The sequence below is a fragment of the Gekko japonicus genome, unplaced genomic scaffold, assembly GCF_001447785.1.
Source record: "Gekko japonicus isolate JY-2015 unplaced genomic scaffold, Gekko_japonicus_V1.1 scaffold977, whole genome shotgun sequence".
Classification (NCBI taxonomy): domain Eukaryota; kingdom Metazoa; phylum Chordata; class Lepidosauria; order Squamata; family Gekkonidae; genus Gekko; species Gekko japonicus.
Genome location: NW_015159743.1, coordinates 261,368 through 288,168, shown reverse-complemented (window position 1 = coordinate 288,168; position 26,801 = coordinate 261,368). Strand labels below are relative to the sequence as shown.

The following is a 26,801-nucleotide window of genomic DNA, read 5'->3' as shown; positions in this document are numbered from 1 at the left end:
CTTCGTGAATATAGAAAGATCATTGAAAACAGAGAGTTGCCCATCCTCAAAGACATGACTGACGTGGATCTATCCAGTTGAAGATCCTGACACCCAGCAATAAGTTCTGCACAAATCCTGCAATCACAAAATTTCAATCTAGGGAATGAATGGTTGCGAATATGGATGCAATCAGTTCCACCTGATATCCATATCCTGATAAACACCAACAAGAGGCCCTCAGGATCTGACTTGCCACGTAAAGTATGGAAGACAGCTAACAGAATACGAATAGGCTTTGGCAGTTGAGCAGACCTGTTGTTTAAATGGGGCAAAATACAAGGACCTGACTGCAATTCTGGTGCAGTCTGCCAAACTGTTTTCCATCTGTCACAGGAATGTGAGCACAAAGACAAATATGGTCACAGTCCATAGACATGAAAAGATAGAGCCACAGGAACTGTGTAAAGTGCGCTCAATGTTTCTTTAACGATAACAATAATGTTATAAATATGAAATTTACAAAAGTGATACTAATACATTCAAATTGCAAATCCAGTTACATAAGATAGAAGATAACAACGACGGCGGGACGGTGGTCTCCGGAATGTGATGCCGTTTCGACAAACGTCTTCTTTTGACCAAGAATCTATAAGTGGATGATGTATGGAAAGTTGCACTTCAATAGAAAAGCTACCCGATTCACATGGAGTTCAATAACAGTTTCACCTATTTCATTGCACAAGTAATGGAGAAACTTTCTCTCAGTTCAGGAATGTGAGCGTCATGCTTTCCAGGCAGATGTGATGGAACTCTTTGAACTCTCCCCAGCTGCAACTGAGTGGACTGAAAACCTAAACATTAGTATTTAGGGGGATTGCCCAATCGACCTGCATACCTATTGTATCAACTTGGTTACACACTTTATATTATTATATGCTTCTTGTATGTAACTCTGCCATATGATAGATAAATAAATAAGCTTAGAGAATCCTAGAAGAGGTGAGTTTCAGGGATAGGGTGGGATTTCCAATTTTTCCCCATCCCATAGTGGCCAGTTAGTAAAGTTGCTGGTCTCCAGGTGGGGCCTAGAGTTCTCCCAAAATTACAACTGTTCTCCAGACAAGAGCCCTACCAACTAGATGCCCCTGAGTGTCCTCAAACAGAGGCCAAAGCCCTGTTGTTGAGGTCAGCAATTTAGACTGGAAAAATGGTGCAGGGGGGAAGGGGAGGGTTAAACACACATAGTTTCTGAACAGCTTCGTTTTAGCAGCCTTAATCTGTGTTGTTCCAGTTGGCTGAATGCTTGTAAGTATGTTTTAGACCTGCATTCCATCAACAATTAATACTATGGAGCACTGATAATTTATTTTAAGAATTTTATTTAACTGTAGTATGTGTATTATTGTATTTTATACTGTTTTTATTGTTATAATCTGGCATTTATGCCTCTGTTAGCCGCCCTGAGCCTTCGGGGAGGATGGGATACAAATCCAAATAAATAAATAAACTATACTAAGAGTTTCTGAATGACATACTGTGGGCAGTGTTCCCTCTAAGCTGAGTTAGTGTGAGCTAGCTCAGTTTTTTAGCCTCCGGCTCAAACATTTTTGTCTTTGCTCAGGAAGGATGGCTCCAGAGCAAACTAATTGATGCAGTAGCCAAATTGCTCACTCACAACTTTAATGCCAGTAGCTCACAAAGTAGAATTTTTGCTCACAGGACTCCACAGCTTAGAGGGAACATTGACTGTGGGTGCAGATGGATTTAATGCAGCCTTGCGAGATTGAAAGCATAACACAACTTTCTCTAGTCCAGCTCAGGGAAAGCAGAACGCAAGTCCCTCCTTATTTCTTTCCACCACTGCAAGAAAATTCTTGTTTCATAGCTGTTGCTGTTACTGCAATTAAGGTCATCCACTGCTTGCAGGCTGTTTCTTTAATATCCAAGCTGCAGCATGTCACTTTACTTCCATTCAATACCTCCTCCATTGCCAAAAAGTTGAAGAGTGTGAGTTTGCCTGACTTGCAAGTGATGCCTTCATATGTCATGTGTCACCCAACAAACAGCTCAGACCTATTTATTCAAAGGCCTAGGACTAGAAAAGCTTTGTGAGGTGATTTGCCAGAAATGTACAGTTAGAAAATGGTGAGCAGGGCGGATTCTTATAATATAAAAAGGTAATAATGATCCACAAAGGAGAGATTTACAAAACTGGTTTACCATGGCATATGCTGGAGGAAATACTAAATGACCCCTCTGTGCTTGAAAGCAAGGATTTTGTGGCTTGGATTAATTTTATCACACTCCTGCAGCAATATCTACCCCTGTTCTCTCCATCCTGTTTCAAATGGCTACAAACAAAACAGGGGCATAGCCAGAAAATTTTGGTTGTTGGTGGTGGGGAAAGGGGGGGGGACACCCCAGCCACAAGTGCTGCTCCTCTTGCTGCAGTACCACCAGCAGCAAGTTCCAGCTCTGCTGCAACCTCTAGTCCTCCTCCAGTCTTCTCAATTGGAGAGCCTCAGTTCTGTCCTGCTTTTCTGTATAAACTGAAGGGGTGGGGATCTCCAACTCTCTCTCTTTTGCATTTTGCAATTTTATTTCATTTTTTGCAATTTTATTGTATTTTATTTTGACATTTTAAAAACCTATCTATTTTTTGGCCCAGAAAAAAAGAAAATGAGACTGATGGTGCCTGTGGTCATTTTGGAACCCCCACACATAGCTGACCAACCACACCTGAATGAAACAGGGGTTATGATGTGCTCTGGTAGCTGTACCAATCCCCTCCTCAGTCTGTATCCACAACTCTTATTCCCATCCTATCGACATTTCCGCCATCTTTTGTGTGTGTGTGTGTGTGTGTGTATTTAAAATGTATAACCTGCCACATTACTAAAATTGAAGGCATCTTACAAACTGATATAGACCACTAACATCACACCAAACAATAAACAAATTAAAAATAATCAAATCACCCATATCAAAGGCAAATCCCCTTTTTAATCCCTGCTTGTTTTATCTGGACCATCACACAACATCCTTTGACTATTCTATATACATAACATTTATATTTTGCTACAGATACTGATGAACATTTTTATTTGTTTATAAACTATACATTATAATTAAATTACTTTTAGCTATGATTACATTAGTACTCTATAAATTTAAAATGATAGGTAAGATTGGTCATCTGTCTACAATATAATGGACAAGATTTTATTTGTTTAGCCAGTTGTTATATTTTAATCAGAGATTAGAAATTCCAGAGAGGCTATCCTTACTGTTAATTCCCATGGGTGTTGTTAAGAATATGTCCATTTATAGGCATGGTTGCCATCTACTTTATGCCTGGCCCAGAGTTTTATTTGTGTATTTAAAATGGCACATTCCTAAAACTGCAGGCAGATTAATATGATAAAACCAAAATGAAGACGGTAAGTGAAGCAAATAAATAAACAGAAACCCTAGAAAACAATGCACAATAAAAATAAACCTAACCGCCCATAAGTTTCTTCCTACTCTGTAAATAAATGTTACTTTACAGAGCACTAATAAAATTCTAGCTCAACGTAACTTTTCTGTTTTCACAGGTAGTTCTATTCACAATCTCTCTGTCAAATATGGAAAATGGAAACGTGAATATAAGATATCTAGTATTCAAAAGAAAGTAAAACATAGGAGAGATGGCTGTGCCTTTACCACGGTTGGTCAGGTGAATGTTTACTGCGGGCGTGCGAGGAATACAAACCTGGGCGCTGAGGCCGGCCGACCCACCAGGTGCCAGGCGGGGGGGGGGGGGGTGTCTCCTTCCAGGCCCGCTCGGAATCGGCGTCCATTATGGTTGCTAAGGCAACTCGAGCAGCGCCCGGAATATGAAGCAAAGAAGCGGCGGCAAAAGCAACAAGCAAGGGCGCAGAGCCGGAGGGGCTCGCTGGGACGCGATAACGCGATTACTCCCACGGCCGCGATTGTTCGTGGTCCCGGTCCATGGGATGAAATCTCCAAGCTGCGGACGAAGGGCCTTTAATTGGAAGCGTCTGACGCTTTATGGCCACAGTCCTACATACACTTAACGGTGTTAACCTAAAGTTCAGTTGAATTTAATGGGATTTATTTCTGAGGTCTGCTTAAAATAGCATATAGCATCATAAGACTGTGGACCTTTTAGGCGCTACTACGATACTTTGGGGGAGGGAGGAGTGCTACACGGGGAATCACTTTTACAGCAACGGGGAACCTGTATGAGTCTGTCGACGGGACCAGCCGCGCTTTCCGCGACCCGCCCGGCTCAGCCTTCCGCGTCGCTATGGCGACGGGTTTTGTGACTGCCGCGGCCTACTGACTGAGGTGCCGGCGGGCTCGCCTGTGGAAGCTTCACTACGGTCTCGGTCCTTGCCTTGCCGGAGGAGCCATGGCCTCGCGCAGCGCCGGAACCCTCCTGACTCAAAACAACGCGGTCTACGTGCCGCCGGGGCTCATGCCGGGGTGGGTGCTTAGCGAAGAAAACCTGCGAATGTTTGTTTAAGGACGCAGTGCCTGGGCAAGGGTCGTTGGTTGGGGTGGCCAGCACTCGCCGGCCTGCCGGGCTCCTGTGCCCTTAGAAGCGGCCATTATGCAGGAGTTGTTCAGTAGATTCACCTAGGGAGGCCCCTAGAGTTACAGCTCATTTCCAGACTACAGAGATCCGTTCCCCTGGAGAAAATGGATGCTTTGGAAGGTGCACTCTATGGCACTGTACCTCACCAAAGATCCCCAGGCTCCATCCCCAAATCTCCAGGAGTTTCCCAACCCGGATCTGGCAACCCTACCCCCCTCCCATCCCTCACCTGTGGCCAGGGGGGACCTGGTAACCTTATTCCCCTCCCCAACCCCTGCCCTCCTCAGGTTCCACCCCCCAAATCTCCAGGTACTTCCTTACCCAGAGCTGGCAACCCTATCCACCTTTCCCCCATCCCTATCTTTTTGTCTGTATGGGCTTTACCTGCTGAATTTCTGCCTGGTCTGTTGCAGAAAAGGGGTGGCCACCTGTGGGCATTGCATGTTAGTTCAAAAAGGAAGTGTAAATAAAGAACCAGAATGTCTTTGTTGGTCTTAACGGGACCTAAAGAGGCCTATGTCATTCGCGCCTCCATTTTGTCCTCACAAAAACCCTGTGAGTTAGATTAGTGTGAGAATGTGTGAATGGCCCAAGGTTGCTGAGCCAAGTTCCACGGCAGAGTGGGGATTTGAACCTGGGTCTCCCAGATGTTAATTTAGCAGTCTGAACACTGCACCACACTGGCTGTTGATGCTGAATACTATCTAATTCTATTGTCTGTTTAATCAGGTGGTTTGTTTTCATTCATATTTGTCCAGAAGGAGAGAAATGAGGCTTTTGGTTTTTTATTATAAGTAATATTTTCATCGGAAGGATTCCTTGGCTTCAGTTCTGCATCTAATAATCACTTTCCTCATATGGTTGTTGTGGAGACAAAGGAGATACTGATTACAAAGCCTCTGTGTCCCTTAGAAGTACTAAAGAAGCAATTAAAAAAATAATGACAATCGCTTGGATCTCTTGTTTCATGAAATTTTCATGAAAGTTTCATGAATCTCCCTCTGTTTCTTCACTCCAGGTACTGTGGGCATGTCCCCAATGTGGTGTATTCCTTTGGTGATACATATGGAAATACCACTATGAAATATTTCCAGGATTTCCGCAGTGCTGCCATGAAAACTAGCTGCAGTCCTTACAGCAAGGGGGGTCAGTTCCCCACCCTCTTCTCGCCTGACCCAGACTTAGTAATTGGGGCAAGGGCAAGGGGTTGGGACAGGTGGCTGCACACTCCTAACTATTCTCGCTTCAATCTGGATTTTAATCGCTCAGCAGAGCTAAAGGAGTTCTACAAGGTAAGGCAACTTTTGTGGAAACACCCTCTCCTATGTAGTTATTTATACACATAACTGGAGTTGTGAATTGATGACAATTAGTTGTAAATGCCCTGCCTGTAATAATTTATTGTTATAAGATTTTTGTGCAAGGTGCTGTATAGAACACCTAACTGGCATGGCTGTTTCTCAAAAAGCTTACACTCAATCAGGTGGTTTATACAATAAGCAGAATCAGGTGGTCACGCTCTGGTGTAGTGGTTAAGAGTGTCAGGACCAGTGTTCCCTCTAAGCTGAGTTAGTGTGGGCTAGCTCACAGTTTTTTAGCCTCTGGCTCACATATTTTTGTCTTAGCTCAGGAAGGAGGGCTTGAAAGCAAACTAATGTATGCAGTAGCCAAATCGCTCACTCACAACTTTAATGCTCACAAAGTGGAATTTTTGCTCATGAGACTCCACAGCTTAGAGGGAACATTGGTCAGGACTCCAATCTGGAGTTTGATTCCCCACTCCACATGAAGCCAGCTGGGTGACTTTGGGTCAGTCACAGCTCTTTCAGAGCTCTCTCAGCTTCCACCTACCTCACAGGGTGTTTGTTGTGGGCAGAGGAAGGGAAGGTGGTTGTAAGCTGCCCTGAGACTCCTTTGGGTAGTGAAGGCTAGGGTATAAATCCAACTCTTCCTCTTTTTCATCAGTGGTACCATTTCTTATTGCAAGAGTATGTGTGTGTGGGGGGAGTTGTCTCAGTGCACCCTTGATAAGCTAGCTTTCTTCATGCATGGATTAGGTTTTTTTCTCTTCATGGTGAAGCACTCAAACACATGCACACCCTGAGGTGGTAGAGCCCACATTCATTTAAGGCATTTATACACCTGCCTTTCTCCCAGAAAACTGGGACCCAAGATAGATAACAACAGTAAATACTAATACACCATAAAAACAAAGAATTGCTGTTTAAATAGCCAGCAGTAACCAATTAAGATTAAGAAATACTTTACAAGTTGAATCTGCTGATTCTGTGAATTAGCTATAAGACCAACAGGAGAAGCAAGAGGTCTTGATCACAGTTTGATGGGATGGAATGGCTGCTTGAGGCTTCCTACTTTAGAGTAGTTTGGTAGAATAATGGTGAACTCCAGTGAATTACAAATGTTAACTAGTCTCTTAAATAAAACTATAAGTGATTTTTTAGCCACTGCTGGGCACTGAATCTCTGAAAGTTCCTTTCACTCTTAAGTCCGCTGTTGGTTGCTCCTGTAGGTCAACGTCTCATCTTCTTGCTGAATGTTGATTCCTGTGTGCTTTCTCCACCTCCTTGCTCAAGCCCCTCTTCTGCTTTTCTCCAACACTATCCACAATCAATTTGTCCTGTCTTGCTCTGTCTGTACACCTGTCCCTTTTCTTGCTCTGCACTTTATAACATCAGAAGTAGGCACTGCAATAGGAAGTAAGTCTGAAGTTGTCTATCTTCAGAGAACTCTTCCATATTGACATGGGTGTGTGCCTTGAAACCCTTGTGCAGAGGATTGTGGTGTGGGGCAATGTTCCCTCTAAGCTGTGGAGTCTTGTGAGCAAAAATTCTACTTTGTGAGCTACTGGCATTAAAGTTGTGAGCAGGTGATTTGGCAGCTGCATGACTTAGTTTGCTCTGGAGCCCCGTCTTTCCTGAGCCAAGACAAAAATGTGTGGGCTAGAGTCTAAAAAACTATGAGCTAGCTCACACCAACTCAGCTTAGAGGGAACACTGGTGTGGGGCATGTCCTAGAGTACTCATTCAGAAGAAGAAGAGATTGGATTTGTACCCCACCCTTCACTACCCAAAGGTGTCTCAGAGCAGCTTACAAACTCCTTCCCTTCCCCTCCCCACAACAGACATCCTGTGAGGTAGGTGGGGCTGAGAGAGCTCTTGACAGAAACTGCTCTTTTTCAAGAACAGCTCTTATCAGAACTACGGCTTGCCCAAGGTCATCCAGCCACGTGTAAGTGGAGAAGTGGGGAATCAAACCTGGTTCTCCCATATTAGAGTTCACGCACTTAACCACTACACCAGACAGTTCATGTGAGCGCAAACTTAGGCTTTTGAATGTCCACTTCACTCAATTTACAGAGTGTGCACTATCACTAGCACACTGCACATTTTCATAGGGAAGATTAGTGTTACTGGATAAGCTATTTTTTAGGTAAGCTTGTGTGCCTTTATTGTTGAACTCTAGACAGATTTATTGCTAAGCCCTTGATAGATTCTCAAAGGATTCCTGGAAAAGTTTGGGAATAACACTAGGCTATATGACTGCTCAGGACTCCTCTGGTGTCCTTTTGGATTGGACCAAGGATCCAGCTAGCCTTTCATCCTGCTTTCAGCTGTGGCCAGCCAGGTGCCTCCTGGAAACCCACAAGCAAGGTGTCTCCGTTCAGTCTCTCCAGTCTCTTTGTTCTCTGCATGTGTGGTATGTCTGTGACTCCTAGACATTTTGTTTGTGCTTTGGAATAATTAGAGCAGTAACAGAAGGGATGCTCTTGAGCACATTTGTGAATGCCAGGGTGTGTGGGTGTGTTGTGGGAGTGTGGGGCTTTGTGCACAAATGGCTATGTCTGCTGGTGGGTCATGCTGCCTTGTTGAATCCAGAAGAGGGCCCTCTGCTAGATCCTGCTGTGCTGAGCTTGGCTGAATTCTCCTGCTTTGCAAAACTAGAGGGAGGGGTGAGTGTGTGCACGTGCATCTCCTCTTCCAATTTAACATGAGTCTGCACCAGTTACATGAGCTATAAATAATTAGCAGTGGGTTGCCAAAATTAATGAGTCGAGAACAGACACTGTTTATTCAGATCATCCTCTCATTTATTAGTGCTGATGGGTTGGGGGATGGTCAAGGAAGCTTTTTTAAAAAGTGGTGTTTGAAGTTTCCCTAAAAGGTTGCTGGTGGCTTTTGTTGAATGGATTCTCTGCCCACACAGTTTACAGGTCAGTTGCCAAACTGAAGATTGACCTTCTTATGGGCAGACTACACACTACATGCAAATATGTTAATAAAACCCTCCCTTTTAAAACAAAGGAAAGAGCAACCTTTAGAGGCTGGAATTTTTGAGCAAAAGAGGCATCAAAATAATGGGGGGTGGGTGCCTGACTCTTTCCTTACCAGCTGTTTTCCCAGTCAAAACATGTGACTATCAACAGTGCTGATTTCTGCCTTCTCTGCGCCCCTTCTTGCTCAGCCCCATCTGTCTGTAGGCTTTATGTGATGACAGGGTTTTTTACACTTCTGAGGAACTGGAATGTTCAGACACATTAGATAACACCTCAGTGGCTGAACCACTGGCTACGGAGGGCTCCCTTCAATCAAGTGAGTCTAAGCTCTCGCGGCTAACAGCAGCGGAGGTTTCAGACACTACAGTGCACATTTACTATGCTGATGTCTTTTTTCCTTTGTTCATTTGTTCTGGCTTAAAGAGCAAATTTTTAAATGACTTACTGTTTTGACAAATGTCCATGTTCTGTGCTTTGATATCTCTTGCATCTTTCTAAAACTTTTAGCCTTGCTGTTGCTGATTATCCAGAGTTGGGTTTGAAAACAGATGGAGTTTAAAGGAACCGAAAGCCATCTAGTTGAGCATTTTCTTGTCAGAAAGGCAGGGCCACCCATCCACTGGCCCCCATGCAATCTCAGCCACACCATGCCAAGACTCTACAGAAAGACCCGCTCTGGATTGGGCCGGTACAACATGTCATCCACCAGACCATACGCAGGCCACAAGTCACCAATCAGACCTGTTTTCATTGCCTACCTGAGATCTCAAAAAATAAGGAGGCTATTGAGTACCTGCCAGGCCACAGTTCACAACTTGTTGGATGTATTTGGTTTGCATAGCTTATACAAGCAAAAGAATCAAGCCATGTTCCAATGGAAGGGGGGAGGAGGGTCTGTTGTATAGCTACTTTGATTTGGTGATGGAGGGAAGTGTCCATTCCAAATCTGAGCATAAATGCTATCCTCTGGGTCATCCGAAAGGAAAATTATACTGGGTGCCACCCTAGGTGACCATACTGTTGTGAAACCTAATCCTGTGTCAGAAGGAAAGCTCCTGACCAATTTGCATTTCCCCTGTAGCTTTCCCAAATGCATCGGGAGCATTACAGAGACAAGACTGGGACGGTGCATCGGAATCCGTATTTTGTGCTGCCTGTGAAGGAGAAGGACAAGTACCCTCACCCCCTCGATCTGTGAGTCTTGCGGGCGAATGCAGGAATGAGTGGGGCCTCTGTTATCTTCTTCTTTGGTTATAAGACCCTGTTTGAGACTCAGCTGGTTTCTTCAAAGAAAAGGATTGTGAATTCATCCTAACAAAGAAATGGGGTGGGGTGGGGTCAAATCAGGCCTACAGCATTAAGCAGGAGTCGCTCTTCCCTCCACCACACTATTTTCATAGTACCAGTTGCTCCACTGTCCCCCCCCCCCCCCACCACCACCACCACTCAGGACAAAAACAACAGGTGCTTGGATGGTAGTTGCATGTTTCTCATGCAGGAGAAAGCAACCTGGGGGATGAGAGGGTAGGGAACGGAGCATGAAAACAGTAAGGAGGTAGAAAAGGTTTAAGCCCCCTTCCCCCTTATGGTGGACCTGAGCCAGATTGAGGGGCCCCTGAGGCTGCTGTGTACAGTTTTTAGAAGGATGGATCTCCCTTGGTCATATCTAGTTTTGCTAGGGTTGCCAGCTGGCCTGGGGGGGGGGGATTCCTGTCCTTTTAATAGAGGCTTTCTGAGATCTTATTTGCCAGATGATGATGTTCATCTCCATGCCATGAAAAGCTTCAACTTTTGCACACATTAACAGACAGGACATTTTCCCCGAGGCCAGGCTGCAACCCTGCGTTGGCCATACAGGCTGATCTTGTTTGCTGAGATCAGCCATTAGTTTCCACAAGACAGTGGGCACTTCTTCACACCGTCTAGCTACTGTTAGTCCCTTTGGCACTGGTTTTGCTACATGAGTTAGGGGCTCCATCCATATTAGGACTGTGGCATGGAGAGAGACACCTACCTTCCCTTCTTAATGGCCCAGGGGGCAGGGGGAGGAGTTCTTTGCTGCCTTACCAAGCACTGCACATGCAAGCATTCAGTACATGTGCACTTGCCTGACAGGACAAAGAATTTCTTCCCTGTCTCACATCCGCTATCTAAGCTTTGGAAAATGGTGGGGGGGGGGAGGCAGGAGCCCCTCCTCCTGCCATGATCCCTATCCAAATTAAGCCTCCCATGGCTCTTTTACACAGGAGTTGCCACCAGGATTGGCAGCTGCAGCATGACAGGCAATGTATGTAAACTGTAGTGTGTAGTTTGGCCCTCAGCCTTGAAGCTCGCTGGCAGACTTCCAGACAGTCATTATGTCTCAGCCTAACTTCACAAGGTTGTTATGAGGATAATGTGGGGGGGGGGAGGGCAGAGAAGCATATGCGGTACCCTGAAAACCTTTGAGAGAGAGAGAGCAGTATGAATATGTAAAGTAAAAATAATGAACACACAAATCTTCCTTACAGATCAAGTTTGATTCACAAATGTGGAATGGCAAGGTGTTGTGAGCAACTGCGATGCAGTTTTTTTGCCCCATGAAGTCACAGCTGACTTATGGCAACCCCTCATGGGGTTTTCAAGGCAAGAGACGTTCAGAGGTGATTTGCCCTTGCCTGCCTCTGTGTAGCAACCCCTAGATTTCCTTGGTGGTCTCCCATCCAAGTACTAACCAGGGCTGACCCTGCTTAGCTTTTGAGATCTGATGAGATCAGGCTAGCCTAGGCTATCCAAGTCAGGGGGGACTGGGAGGAGGAAAGCAGCCTTCTTTTGCCTGATTGCTGCTTCTCTGCTGTAAGTCCCTCCTAATGCCTCTTTGCAGCTGAGAAGCAGCAACTGGACACTTGATTGTCCAAGATGACTAGTAATGTGTGGTTCCAACCAGTGTTCCCTCTAAGGTGAGTTAGTGTGAGCTAGCTCACAGTTTTTTAGCCTCTGGCTCACACATTTTTGTCTCAGCTGAGGAAGGATGGCTCCAGAGCAAAGTAATTTATGCAGTAGCTAAATTGCTTGCTCACAACCTTAATGCCAGTAGCTCACAAGGTAGAATTCTTGCTCACAAGACTCCACAGCTTAGAGGGAACATTCCAATCAAAGATCACTCAAGGTAGTATGTAAATTTGCCTTGGTCAATAGAAGGTTACTGTATAGCACTGATTAGGCACCTTGCTCAGGGCACATCCTTTCGTGTTTGTATTTGCTAAGGGTTGTTCTGTGAGATTGATGTTTGTGTCCTTTGTGCTTCTGTATGTCATTTGAATATGTAACTTGAAAGCTAACCCGTGTAATTCTCAGAGAATGCAAAAGGCTGTGTAAAACGTCTCTCCCTTGCTATCCAGTGCTTATTTCTCTGGTGATGGATTGCTTTGAATAAAATTTGCCGTGCTTCACTTGCAGTACTTGAAATTTTTGTGTGTCCTTTCATAAGTAGGGCGGTCTGAAAATGCTTCACTGCAAGAACGTGCCATATCTATACCACAAATGGTGGGCTCTCTTCTGCATTGATGTGTAAATGCCGAATCAGTCTGAGGAAGCATGGACACTAGGGATTTTTCCTGAGATTCAGGCATCTCTTGAAAAACATGCTGTAGGATTCAGTAAGATTTTTAAAGCAAGATAAGTAACTCTCTCCCTTGGTATATTTTTCATATCTCATTGGAGAGTCACTTAATTTGCATTAAACAATTAAAGTGATGGGGAGGAAAAACCCTTGGATTTATCAAAGGTCGATGGATGATCCTCTGTTCAGTGGAAGGATGCAGGATTGAATCCCAAGAAGAAAAGAGAGATTGGATCCTGGTTGGGACTAAACTAGGGGGAAATCGACTGTCCCTCGTTAAATGGCTTGTGGGCTGTTCTTTATCTTCCACCATTGTATGACTGAAATGGGGAGGTGAAATATGGTGCTCCTGGCATAGCTCCATGCGATGTTTGTGCTGCGGAAAGTTCCACAAGCAGATGGTGATGTAGGACACCATTTGAATTGCTCTAGAGAACATCTAAAGCTTCAAGCCTAAGCACTCTTCCTGTGTAGTGCATTCAGCGCCAACAATGTGTACAGAATTCAGAAGTGACACTCAGAAGCCCACATAGAAGGGGCATTTCACATGTTAACTTCCCCTGAGCTGCTTCTTGAAGAAACTTCCCCTGAGCTGCTTCTTGAGGAAAACTCCACGAGAAATAGTTTAAGAATGCATTGGAAGATCATTCCAGATTGGTAGTTCCTCAGCTTCATGTTCTACTAAATCAGCTTCTCAGAGCATGCCGCATACATATCTAGGAAATAACAGAGACATGTTACATTTGTAAATTGACGTTGAGCCATACCCATATCTCGGAAAGTAAAGTGTGGTGTGGTCAAAAGACAAGTGGACCAAAGGTGGAGGAAGATGACAGTGATGGATCAAGGTGCATGCAAGAGAAAGGTGAAACTATAGGAGAATCCCCGGACCTGTCATTTCCCTCTTCACAGGCTGTAAGCCCCAAGAAAGCTTTCTGCTTAGCGAACCTCCAACCTGGGATGCCTCTCGCGCACTAAAAATTGGGTCTTCAACAATAAATAACAAAGAGTCGCTCTGTCCTCTGTATCAAATTATGGTGCAATTTATTGTTGGTGGTGTCTTGATTCGCTCTGAATCATGAGTGCTCCAACTCTCTCCAAATGTCATTTGGGCATCCAGTGGGCTGCACCATTTGCTGTCTGCTGTGTATTGGCTTGTGTCAAGTGGTTTTGCACATCAGATGGTGGATGGAGGTGGGTTCTTCGTGTGTAAGTTGGTAACATGCGGTGACTTAATCAAAAAGGTTATTGGCCTAATACTACAAATATAGCCATGTCTGAAATGTAGTGCATGGGCTCAGATGCCAGGGCGACTGTGATGGCATAGTGTTGTAGCTTGCTGATCCATGTTTGCTTGCCAGGCTTTTTTCTGGCAGAGATCCTGTGCCTTTATCAGCTGTGGGACTGGAGGAAAAGCACCGGGCAAAGCTCTTCTCCTTGCTTTGCCTTCATGCTTTGCCACTCAGCTGTTCAAGACCTGCCAGAAATTAACATCAGTAATCCTTAGCCTCTCAATTATGCCGGAATGCAACAAACTGACTTGATGATGCTTGTGAAGGAAAGCTGAGCTGATGCAGCAAGGCTGTTTCTGATGGTAAAAAAAAAATGATGTGCCTGTTCAGGGCTGTTAAATAATGCATGCTGTGTTGCCTGTCATTCCAAAGCGTCTTTTAATGGTGCCGTCTCCAGGGCATGTTGGCATTAATCATGAATGATAGGCTCTCAGAAGCATTTTCTAGGGCACGGTGCTCTGCCACAGAAGGTACTTACCTTTCTAGATTCCTGCCGGCAGGAAGCGAGCTGTGTGTTTTTGCTTCTCTGTACTCAGAGAGGGCAGCGTGTGTCTGCCGTTCCATCGGATAGATGAGGCTCTCTTTTCTTCCCATGCTGTCTTGGGAGCAGTGGCTCAGCTGCTGAGCAATGGCCAGGAACCAAAAGAGGGATGGAGGCCAAAATGCTGTTTGGAGAGCATCAAGAAGGCATAGGCAACGTGCAAGGGATTTACACAATGATGCATAATGCGGAGCAAGTGGAGAGAAGAAAGAAAAACTTTCTCTTATAATATGAGAACTCAGGGCAGCAGATGCAGTACCAAGAAAGGAAGGAGGAAGTCCTAAACATAGTGCATAATGAATTTGTGGGAATCATCTCTTAAAATACAGTGGTAGTCCTTCCGTCCCTCCAAGAAGAGACTCTGACTTAGTGGTAGTGCATATCCTTTATGTGCAGGAGGTCCCAGTTTCAAACTCTGGCATCTCCAGTTATTTCTTTTGTAAGACACCTCTGGCAGGGTCATGGAGAGGCAACATAAAAATGTTCCAAATAAATAAAGGATCCGGTAGTCAGTGATGTGAAAGATCTCTGCTGGGGACTCTGGGAGAGCTATGCTAGGCAGAGTAGACAACATTGACCCTGATGGACCAAAGGTCTGACTTGGTATAAAGAGGTTTTATGTGCCTCCATTGGCTTGGATAGTTTTCAAAGGCCGTTGGACAAATTCACAGAAAATGGCAGTTCTATGAACAGCTAGTAGCTGTGGCAGGAAATTGAAAATCTCCATGTGCAACAGCAGTATACTTCTGAAGACCAGTTACTGGGGGCATACACTGGCTGGTGCATTCATGCTGGAGACACCATCAGGCACCCGCTGGTCTGGCACAGAGGTGATAATGAATGGAGACGAAATAGGGTTGACAGATAATCAACCCTCAGTCATCAGAGCTGATAGCCGGGAGATTGTATGTGAAGTTCTTTGAACACTGTATAAATTCTCCGTAATGCTTTGAACACTATATACATTTGGTTTTGGATTTTGTCATAGACCAGTGTGGCTACCTTCATCTTTTGTCTACTTTGGAAATACTAGAATTTAACAGATAAAGAGAGGGATTCTCCAGCAGGAGAGAGAACAACCTACAGAGAATCACTAGCTCATAGTAACCCTATTTATTTATTTGCTTGCTTGCTTGCTTGCTTCATTTATATCCCTCTTTTCTCCTTGTTGGGACCCAAAGCGGCTTACAACATTCCCCCCTTCTTCATTGCATCCTCTCAACAACCTACAAGTTAGGTTGAGAGTATGTGATTGGCCCAAGGTTACCCAGTAAGATTCCGAGCACCCGGCACAGTAGGGATTCAGACCTGAGTCTCCCAGACCCAGTCCAGCACTCTCCTTATTATATGACCCTGGCTTACATTCTCTCTTAGTGCGGTGGTGGGAAGTGCCGTCAAGTCATAGCTGACTTATGGCGACCCTGTAGGGTTTTCAAGGCAAGAGACATTCAGAGGTGGTTGGCCATGGTCTGCCTCAGCATGGTGCCCCAGGTATTCCTTGGAGGCCTTCCATCCAAATACTAGCCAGGCCTGACCCTGTTTAGCTTTCAAGATCTGACAAGATCAGGCTAGCCTGTGCTATCCAGGTCAGGGCTCACTCTTAGTACATCAACTAAAGTTAATTTCTGGTATTCTTGATATACCACATTTTCCTTTGTGGCCTCTTAGGGGACCCGTGTCTTGCGTTTCATGTCAGAGAGAGATTTGATTAACTACTGTTTTATTTCTATTGGATGGCTTCCATTTTTTGGCTCATTCCCAGAATGCTATAGGTGCACCCTGATACTAGTTACTCTCTGCATCCACTGAATGTCGCTGAGTACATTACCTAAGTTGCAAGCAGTAAGGCCTAAGATCATGGCAGGTGGAAGATTCCCCCCCCCCAAAAAAAATCTAGGCTAATGATGAGTTTTGGAAAACTTGAAAGCTTATTTTGGTTGGTCCTGATAAAATGTATGCCATGCCATTTGTTTTGGGATAAAAGGTTCATGAGCTCTTCAGAAGGACACACACCTGAATGACGATGCCAACCAAAAATTGCACCTAGACTGAGGGCCACCAGTTCTTTCCCCCAAATTCTCCCTTTCTTAATGTCTGTTGGCTAGTACCCCTAGAATTTATTTATTTATTTATTTACACCCCCACCTTTATTCAGGGGTCGTTTTATAGAAAAAGAGCTAGGGGAACTCATTAGCATAACTCATTAGCATATGCCACACCCCCTGACATCTCCGGAAGTGTGTCATAAGGCCACACCCCCTGAATGCGCTCGCCCGCTTCGGGAGAGGGGATCAGAGTGTAATACAAGCCTCCTCCGAGACTTGATCACACCAATCTCAACTCTCTCTTGGGTCTTGATGCCTGCCAGTCATTCCCCCTGCCTGGGGGAAGCCGCATTGGACCAAAATACAGTCCAAACTGCTGTAAGGAACACCCGTCCACCCTGAGCACTTACAGGGTGCGTCAAATCGCCATTTTACCCCAACCGGAAGCAGGGGGCGGGGCTTTGTCGTGTGCCCTGCTCCCTCGCACCTCACCTGGAGGAACGGTGATCCCCCGTGATCCCCCCGAATCGACCCCTGCCTTTATTTATTTATTTGATTCCATTTATAGCCCGCTCTCCCCAAAACCAGCTCAGAGTGAGTTTCTCCCCAGCGGGGACCCAAAGCGGCTTACATCGTTCTCCTCTCCTCTGTTTTATCCTCACAACAGCCCTGTGAGGTAGGTTGGGCTGAAAGTATGTGATTGGCTCAAGGTCACCTAACAAGCTTCCGTAGCAGACTAGAAATTTGAACCTCGGTTTCCCAGGTCCTAGTCCTACACTTTAACCAATACACCCGCACTGGCTGTCTTTAGAAATGCTCTACCTTTGGATTTCCTGCACTGAACAGTGGGTCGGTCTAGCTGGCCTGTGAGGCTCCTTCTTGCTCTTCTGCTTCGTTATAGTCACAGGCACTTCTTTCATGCCAGGCTATTACTATTTGCGTCAAACGTAAGTCCTTTCTATTAGCTGCTGTAGTAAAAGAACTTCCCAGAAGTCACATGCTCAAAGACAGTGGTTCCCAACCTTTTTGGTATCGTGACCCACAAGACCAAATTCACTCTGTATGGCGACCTATCCGAGGCTGGCCCAACGTTTTTTGGAGCGCTAGGCAACCTATGACCTTGGCACCCCTCTGTTCCAGCATTCCATAGGGCCCAACCAGACGTTTTTGAAATTTTATTTATTTATCAAATTTCTATCCCGCCCACCCACCGGAGCAGCTCAGGACAGCTTACACACAACTTTAAAACCAGCATAAATATATACATAAAAAATTTCAGGGCTCTCTTTGTAGCAGGGACTCCTTTGCGTATTAGGCGACACACCCCTAATGTAGCCAGTCCTCCAAGAGCTTGCAGTAGCCCCTGTAAGAAGAGCTCTGTAAACTCTTCTTACAGGGCTCTGTAAACTCTGGGAGGATTGGCTACATCAGGGGCGTGTCGCCTAATACGCAAAGGAGTCCCTGCTACAAAAAGAGCCCTGCATACAATTCAATAAAATTCCAGATATAGTTAAAACCATTTAAATGTGGCGGTATCATGTAATAAAATGCAAGTGCAGCACAGCTGATGAAATCATTCTTACTGAAACACCCGGCAAAAAAGCTCCGTTTTCACGGCCCTGCGGAATTACTGGAGATCTCACAGTGCTCTGATCTCACTAGGGAGCTCATTGGCGTCCCTAAGCCCAGGGAAGGCCAGGCAGTTTTGTGTTCCAGATCGCAGTGCTCTCTGGGGGACATGCGGGGAAAGGCGGTCCCTCGGGTAGGCAGGCCCCTGACCACAAAGGGCTTTAAAGGTCAAAACCAGCACCTTGAAGTGAATCTGGAACGCTATTGGCAGCCAGTGCAACGACTTCAGCACAGGCTGAATGTGCTCCCGCATAGGGAAGCCCATCAACAGCCTGGCTGCAGCGTTCTGCACCAGCTGCAGCTTCCAGAGTTGCCCCAAGGGCAGCAGCCCCATGTAGAAAAGCTAACAAGCCACACACAAAGGATGCAGCTGCCCACACTATCAACCCCAAGTAAGTGGGAGTTCACCTCTTCCTCCTCCTCTGCCAGCTGGGCGAGAGCTGGGGTTTGACGTGATGCACTGGGCTGAGGAGATATGTGAAGATGGCAGATGGTGGTGAAGAGTCTGGCAGCAAGGGGCTTGGTGCGGTACATCTCCCATAGCAGTGAGAGAGGGCAGTGAGGCACTACAGGGGCTGGGCAAGAGGTTCAGCTGCTGAAAGGAGTAGCACCAAGACAAAGCCCCTGCGTGCACATATGCCTCTTTCTGTCCTCCGCTGTTTTTCCCATGGCCTGCAGAACAGCTCACACCTACTCTCCATCCAGCCTCCCTTCTCTCTTTCAGCTGCTACAGAGAAGTTACTAGTTCCAGAACAGCTTTTTTCTTCTCATTATTGTCACAAAGGAGAGGAAGATGAGAATGTGAAAAGTCGGTGAGAAGTAAAGAAAGAGAAGGATGCAAAGGGCAGGAGCTGCCATTAGGGAGAGCTGATCCGCTTTCAGAGGCTTTGAGACCCACTTTTGGGTCCTGACTCACAGGGTGGTAAACACTGCTCTAAGATAGTCACGAGGTCATTCTTCTAACAGGATGTAGGCCTTGGTTAAATATTGGTGTATAATGGGAGGCAGATTTTTATTCCCTACTTTCCTCATGACTATGAGCACGAAAAGGTAGGTGGCAGTATTGGTGGTTCTTCTTTTTGCATCAGACTTATGATGACCTTAGATTTTTATTCCCTACTTCCCTCATGACTATGAGCACGAAAAGGTAGGTGGCAGTATTGGTGGTTCTTCTTTTTGCATCAGACTTATGATGACCTTAGGGCTTTTGAGGCAAGAGACGTTCAGAGGTGGTTTACCATTGTACGAACAGCCCAGCTTAGCTTGAGCTCATCAAACCCTTGAAGGCTAAGCATGGTTGGCCACAGTTAGAACAAAGAAAGACTGGGGTTGCTATGTTGATAAAACACTTCTGCTTGTCTCTTGCCTGGAACACCCTGTGGATGGGGTCGCCATGAGTTGGTTGCAACTCGATGGCATATTAGTCCATAATGGAATCCAAAAACAGAAGCCAAAATAACACAACACTTGGTTGTATCCCATTGAAAAGATCTGGATGTGCAATGGGGAGGGACTATTGCCCCCTTTTGCAGCAGCCCTCCAACCCCCCCCCCCTTATCTTGCTTCGGAGGGGGGGCAAGAACAGAATTCCAGAGGAATTTTGGGCTGCTTTGAGTGGGGAGGCAGGGCAGTTGCTTTTCCATGCATGGAATTTAGACAGGATCTAACCTGCAAGTGTGCAAGATGTCAAGTTCTCCAGAACTTTTATGAGGCTGGATGAAAGCAGACAAGATCTTACAGCCTCTGTGAAGAAATGCATTTTTTCCTGGGAGTTTTGAAATGAGCTAAACTTTCACTTTGTGTTTTAACAGGGTTTCCCCCCCTCTGGGCTGAGAACAGGCTGGGAAGGAGGAAGTCAGTGCACTTGCTCTCCAGACTTACCATCATACAAATGCTAATAGGTCTAGACCACGGGATGCTCAAGCTTCCCACTCCCCCCCTCCAAGTAGGGAACAGAGATTTGGAGGACTTTAGGCTAGAATGGATCCAGGATTAATCTCTAGGAAGAAGCCCTAGGAAACGCTTCTTTGACTTGGGCTGACCTGGTCAGTGGGTGGAGAAACAGGTTTGGTAAAAACTCCTTGCAGCAGGAAGGAGCTCTCTTTTCCTTGGGTGCTGCTGCATTCATGAGTGCACACAGACCTCTCCACTGGCAAGGCAGCCATTAACCATGTGCTCAACTCAAGAGTTGGAGCAAGCTTCAAGATAATCGAATCGGGCTCTGTAACATCCTAAGTAAAAGGAGCCTGTCCTATTTTAACATCTTATTGGGCATGTATAGAGAGAGGGACAGAGGAATTGTGTTTCACCCATTTTTTTATTCCTTGCTCAATCCGGTGCTGTGTTAAAAGTATGCTTGTAAACATTTTCTTTTTGATAAATACTTTATAACTTTTGATGCTGAGAGTGGTTCTCTGTACCACATGGATCTCCACCGTCTTGGTCACACTATTTTAAAAGGGGCACCAGGGGGAAGGCAGGCAGTTGGCAAGTGGCTATTGGCAAGGGTGCACGAGGCTGTAAACTGTCCCCGTGGTGACCAGAGGCTGGGCAGCAGGAGACACAAAGGCAAAGCCTTAGAACTTGGAAGGGAAGCTGGGAGTCCTGACTCCCACCTAGTGAGCAATTCCAGCAGAAGTTCAGGTGGTGGTGGTGAGCTGCCCAAGAGTGGAAGCAAAACCTATCCAGGTGTTGCAAAAACCCAGGATGCCAGGGTGGAAACAGGTCCTGCAGGCCAGAGCAGGCCTATTCCACCACAGCCTCCTTGCCTGCATCCTATGTAGGATGTTTTGCTAGCTTCAGGGGACACACAGGGTAGGGCTAGCTGATACCTATTTGTGCTCTTGGTAAGCTGGGAAGGAGCAAAAAATGGAAGGTGTCCAGTTGAAACTATAACAAACATATAGCTAATCAAATATCCCACTGATTGCAGACAGAACACACAAATCCTATTAAAGTCTGGGAGCAAAGGAAACATGTAGTAGTCCTTATATTAACAATGCTGGAGAATACTTATTATTTTTTTAATCCCCTGAAAACAGGGTAGCTTTATTTATTTTTGTTACACCTACACAACTACAGAAAATAGAAAAGGGAAGGGGAAGAAAAAAAAAACCAGGTTACAAGACAGCAAATAAAGCAACCCATACTATAACTAAAAGCTCAAGAAAGGAAGGTCTTTAACAGTTAGTATCCAGTTAGTCATAAAAATAATAACTTTTCGTTTAAGTCAATGAATTCAAGAGTTAGTGAGTCCGTGTTAGTAATACTTATTTGATGCATTAAATCAAGAGTCAATATAAACCAAATGGTGGTATTCCCCAATGAAACTTCTAAGGTTCTTTTTCTTCCAGTTCAAGTGTTTTCTTTGCAGTGGCTAAATACTGATATTCCCAAAGTAGACCCCAAAAAAGTAGGTAGTAGTAGTGGTCCACAGCAAAATTCAGAAACAAAAGCCATGTAATATCTTTTAGGGGAAAGTGGGCAGAATAAGACAGTGTGCCAGCTTTCAAGTTGGTATGTGGCTCTGTGGACCCGCATTTCACGATCACCCTCTAGTGGAAGGAAATAGCAATTTTGCACAACTCCGTAATTAAGTGGGAAAATGTGAGCTGATTGTAAAACAAGACACCAAGCAAGCAAGCAAGCAAACAAAAAAGGAATGATTCCATGTCACAAGCTCCTGTGTATGCAGCATTTATGCACCAGCATGCCTTTAGACATTGAGCTATGTGAAACCCTGCATGGATAGCAGCTTTCTGTAGTGTCACATTTAAAATGCCTCATACTTGTTTTTTCAGTTTGGGCTTGTGTCCCTATGTCCTTTGCTAACTATTAGGTTTGTTCCTCTCCACACTCCTCTCTTCTGGGGCATCAGAGAGACCCACAACTAAAGGCAGACTGTTGGGTGAAACAGAGTTTGCCCCAAACACAGTTTTCTTTTGGATCAACTTACTTGAAGCTGCCTTATACTGAATCAGACCATCGGTCCATCAAGGTCAGCATTGTCTAGTCAGACTGGCAGTGGCTCTCCAGGGTCTCAGGCTGAGGTCTTCCATATCACCTACTGCCTGATCCTTCTAAAAGGAGATGCTGGGGACTGAACGTGGGACCTTCTGCAAGCCAAGGAGATGATCTGCTCAGCGGATGGGGTTTCTGCATGCCCAGAGTATGCCAGGGTGGTAGAGCATCCTGATCCTTGCAGCACCACTTAGAGGATTTCAGGTATTAAGCAGGGAAATGTTCTCTGGGGCCCTGGAGAACTGCTTCCACTTAGAATAAATGGCACTGAGCTAAAGATGGAGCAGAGGTCCATCAGTGGCTATTAGCCACAAGGTATAGATAGGGGCTCTGGGGCAAGTGATGCTCTGTCTTCTTGGTGCTTGGGGGGGTCAACAGTGGGAGGGCTTCTAATGTCCTGGCCCCACTGGTGGACCTCCTGATGGCACTGGTATTTCTGGCCACTGTGTGATACAGAGTGTTGGACTGGATGGGCCTTTGGCCTGATCCAACATTGGCATCTCTTATGTTCTTAAAGAGACCAATAGTCCTACTTGGTACAAGGCAGCTTCATAAGCTCTACCAGTGTTCCGAAATGATGTTTTGCGTGTTTGAAATGGGAATCCGTAACACCCTCACAAAGTTGAGTCTTCAAACAAACTAGAACCCCTTTCATCCACTTTAAAGTCAATAGAAACATGACAGTTTTCTTTTAAACCTTAGCCCAATTCATTCTTTACTGCTTGGCTTGAGTGCAATTATTAATCAGAGCTAAACAACAAACTTTAAAAAGTTCATGAATGTCTTTCTGCAGGCCATTTTGAGGAATCTGAAATGGTGCAGAATGTGTGCTCAACATACCCCCCCCCCCAATAATTCAATCTGTCTTGTGTTTAGTCATCCACACAAAGACACATGGGGAGATTTCTCATCTTTTCAAATCTAGAACATTTCTAACCAGGTCAGCTTCTGTGCCTTCAGTGCTCTGAGCTAACTAAAGCTGGGCAAGTTATGAATTTTATTTATTTAAAATATTCATATCACACCTTATCTCTGCAAACCCGAGGCAGCTAACAAAACAGCAGAAGATGGTGGACACAGACATCGTAAGTGTTCAACAAGTCAAAACCAATAAAGAATTAAAACACTGAATAACCCACAAGATCCCTTTGCAGAACAAACTCGGAATAACCACAAACGGCTAAGGCACTGTTCCCTGAGAGTAAGCTCTGCTGAACACAGCGAGTCCTATTGCTAAGTTAACCTGCAGAAGTTTAGACTGCATATTAAGTTAGAACAACTGGGGCCATGAGGAAGGCATTGTCTCTTTGGCGAAAACTGGTTGTCTTTTAAAAACTGCCTTGTGGAGGGTCATCTACTGCTCTTTGCTCTTCAGGTACCATTCTGGAGCTGGATTAAGGCCTTGACATCCTGTTCCTACTCAGAGGGTCTCAAAAAGCTCCCCTTAGCTTGCAAAATGCTAAATCTGCCCTGATCTGGACTATTTTTCACAAGACTGTGGTGATGAGCAATGACCAGTATGCAGACTACTTTGTACAGCTAAAAGATCCTTGAAATTATTTACAGCAAGCATTTTCCCTCCCAAAGAGTAAAGAAAAAAGTCTTCTATATTTGGAACATTGGTTCCCATGCACAGGATAAAACAAACCACCCAGGAAATGGCCAGATTTCATGTTCCCAATTATGCTGCAAAGCTTCTGCACTGTCTAGACTCCACTGGGAGCCTATTTGCCAGGACTACACCTTTTGCCTGACCCTGACTTTGCTTGCTCTGCTTGGATTCTCTTGTGAGCCAGAAGCATTCATGCTTTTGCAGCAGAGCCAGGAAACTAATTTCCAAGAAAAATAAAAAGACCCCCGAAAACAGCCAGACACCTGTTGGCTGTATCTTTAAATTAGTATGAAAAGAACCGAAGGTCTGGTCTATTTGGATTTTATGGGCACCTTGGAGGGGAATTTGGGAAAGGTGGGAAGTGAAAACAGGGTCAAGGTGTCAAGTGAAGAACTTTACATGGCTTTGTATGGTGTATGTATGATATTATTTTCCCCTTCTAAATACGAGCTTTTAAAATGAAATTTAGCTTTTTACTATTTTGATAGCCCCTTAAATTTTGGCTTTATGCAAATAAAGCCATCTTTCTAACCCAGGGGCTTGTACAGTGAAGCATGGCATGGATAAAGGGCATAGAGACAACTTTTTCAACCTTTTTCCTAACATTAGAACTTGTGGGCAACCAGGAATGTTGAAGGCCAGTAGATTGAGGACTAACAAAAGAAAGTACTGCTTCACACAGTGCAAAAGTAACCTGTAGGGCACATAGGGTTGCCAGCTTTGGGTTGGGAAATACCTGGAGATTTTGGGGGTGGAGCCTTAAAAGGGCAGGGTTTGTAGAGGGGTCGGACTTCAACACCATAGAGTCCACCTTCCAAAGTGGTCATTTTCTGCAGGTGAACTGATCTCTGAGAGATCAGCTGTAATAGCGGAAGATCTCCAGCTGCCACCTGGACGTGGGCAACCCTAAGGACTCGCCAAATACAGTGATGGCTACTAGTTGAGATGACTTTTGATGGGGATAAGACAAGATCATGGGAGTGAGGTCCAACAACAGCCATAGCTATGATGGCTAAAGCCTTCATATTCCAATGCAATGTATCAATGACCAGTAGCAAGGTAGGGGAACGACAGGAAAAAGAATGCAGGAACTAGATACGCCATTGTTCTAATTCAGAAGGGATCTTCTTATGTTCTTAGAGTCTCAAATGCTGTGTTAAGGGCTTTAGCTGATGTTGGTTATACATTCTTAAATCAACAAATATAAATATGTATTGGGAGTCCTAGAGTTGGGGCTGGAGATCTCTCAGATTTACAGTTTATCTCCACATTACGAAGACTAGTTTCCCTGGAGAAAATGGTTGCTTTGGAAGGTGGACTCTCTGGCACTTTGGCATTGCCTGCTGAAGTCTCTCTTTTCCCCAAGCCCCACTTTCTCCAGGCTTCCTCCCCAAATCTTGAGGAGATTCCCAACCTGGAGTTGGCAACCATATCTGAGACCCACCATGACATTATGAGAGAGAATGAATTGCAAATCAAGGTTCATCGGGGGGGGGGGGGGGGAATGTATGGTCCCTGTACTCTTCAGGAATTGCTGAGAAGATCAGCTCTTGGAGTTTCCACCTTTATTCTCTACGGCTGCAATAGCCTCTCTGGGATTAGCCAACAGTCATGATGTGACCCTTTTCTCCATTCTGTGCTTGCTTCCCTCCTTTAGCCCGCCTCTGAGTGCCAAAACCTTGTGGCATCTTCACCGGGTGTCTCCGGAGAACCTACGGACATACCAGACATTCCCTTCTGGGAAAAGGGTGACCTCACAAGAGAGAGAGGTCCGAGACAGCTATTTCGAATACAGAGCCTGATCCGGAGCCTTTGGGAGAAAAGCCGAAGTAGAAGAAAGGACGATTTGAGAGTGGGCTATCATAAAAGCCGATGGATCAAGATGGGTAGCCGTGTTAGTCTGTCTGCAGCAGTGGAAGAGAGCAAGGGTGATTTTGCACTAGAGCTGCCTTGTGGCACAGCTGCCGTTTGCCCCAAGACTATTTGTCAGTTTCACACCCGAGGCTGCGGGGCTGCATTTTGACTCGCGGCTTCGCCCAATTTCCTCCACAGTTTCGTGATCCTGGTTTTTTGAGAATCACGAAACTGCGGAGGAAATCGGGCGAAGCCGCGGGTCAAATGCAGCCCCGCAGCCTCGGGTGTGAAACTGACAAATAGTCTTGGGGCAAACGGCAGCTGTGCCACAAGGCAGCTCTAGTGCGAAATCGCCCCAAGAGTCCAGTACCACCTTAAAGACTAACAAAATTTGTGGCAAGGGATGAGCTTTTGTGAGTCACAGCTCACTTTTTCAGATACAGCTAGAATGTGAGTGGACTCACATTCTAGCTGTATCTGAAGAAGTGAGCAGTGACTCACGAAAGCTCATACTCTGCCACAAATTTTGTTAGTCCTTAAGATGAAAGCAGATGGGTTTTTTTCTTGACTGTATCACTAAGTCTTGTTGCCCAGCAATATCCAGGGTAAGCTGCAGACAATAGGAACAATACCAGTGGGGAGGCAGTGCAGTGATTAAATGCCCCACCCCCAGTCTTCCATTTGCTCCACGCTGGTCTCAAACTCAGCTTTTACACTTTTCCCCATTCTGCTGCATCTACTTTCTCACCCACCCAAGCCACTGCCAGGAACACTGATTTGGGGCTCAAAGACAGAATCTCTAGTGTCTTGTTACCTCCATGAAATGCAGGCTGCAGGCTCACTTTGCCTCGGGGGCCATGCAGGAAAGAGAGGGGAGGTTTAAGCCTTCACTCTTTGAAACTTGGTCTCACACTCCGCTACTAGCATTTGAAAAGAGAGATGTCCTTTAGAAAGAGACCATTTAGTCTCTGTTTGTGTCATCTGTGTGAGTTGCTTTGGGGGAACATGGCTCAATCTGTCTCCTTCTGAGCTAAACTAATGGATGGGTTTACTGTGTACGTGCCGGAGTTTCTGGCTAGCTCAATCACCTGTTAGGAAGTGAAGTAACTCTAACCCCTTTACTCATGTTCAGTTATATGTGTTCTGTTAGAAGTGTGGTTCCAGCAATACGCAAGCATGGAGGAAATTGTCCTTAAATTGTCCCCTTGAAAGCTTGCGCCAAGCAGTAGCACAACGGCTGCAGTGACACATCACAATTTAAATATAATTTTTGACAAAACAACAATACGGATGTAGAGCAACTCAAGATACAACATATTTATTATTTA

The 26,801-nt window shown here is 45.3% G+C and overlaps 1 protein-coding gene across 1 annotated transcript; it reads left to right on the top strand.

The window, feature by feature from the left end:
- Positions 1-4,399: 4,399 nt before the first annotated feature.
- On the top strand, positions 4,400-25,421 carry LOC107105450 (chromosome unknown open reading frame, human C2orf70). The gene is made up of 4 exons (XM_015405415.1): positions 4,400-4,473; positions 5,604-5,877; positions 9,961-10,073; positions 25,277-25,421. Exons 1-4 carry the CDS (start codon positions 4,400-4,402, stop codon positions 25,419-25,421), a joined length of 606 nt encoding a protein of 201 aa, XP_015260901.1.
- The last annotated feature ends 1,380 nt before the right edge of the window (positions 25,422-26,801 follow it).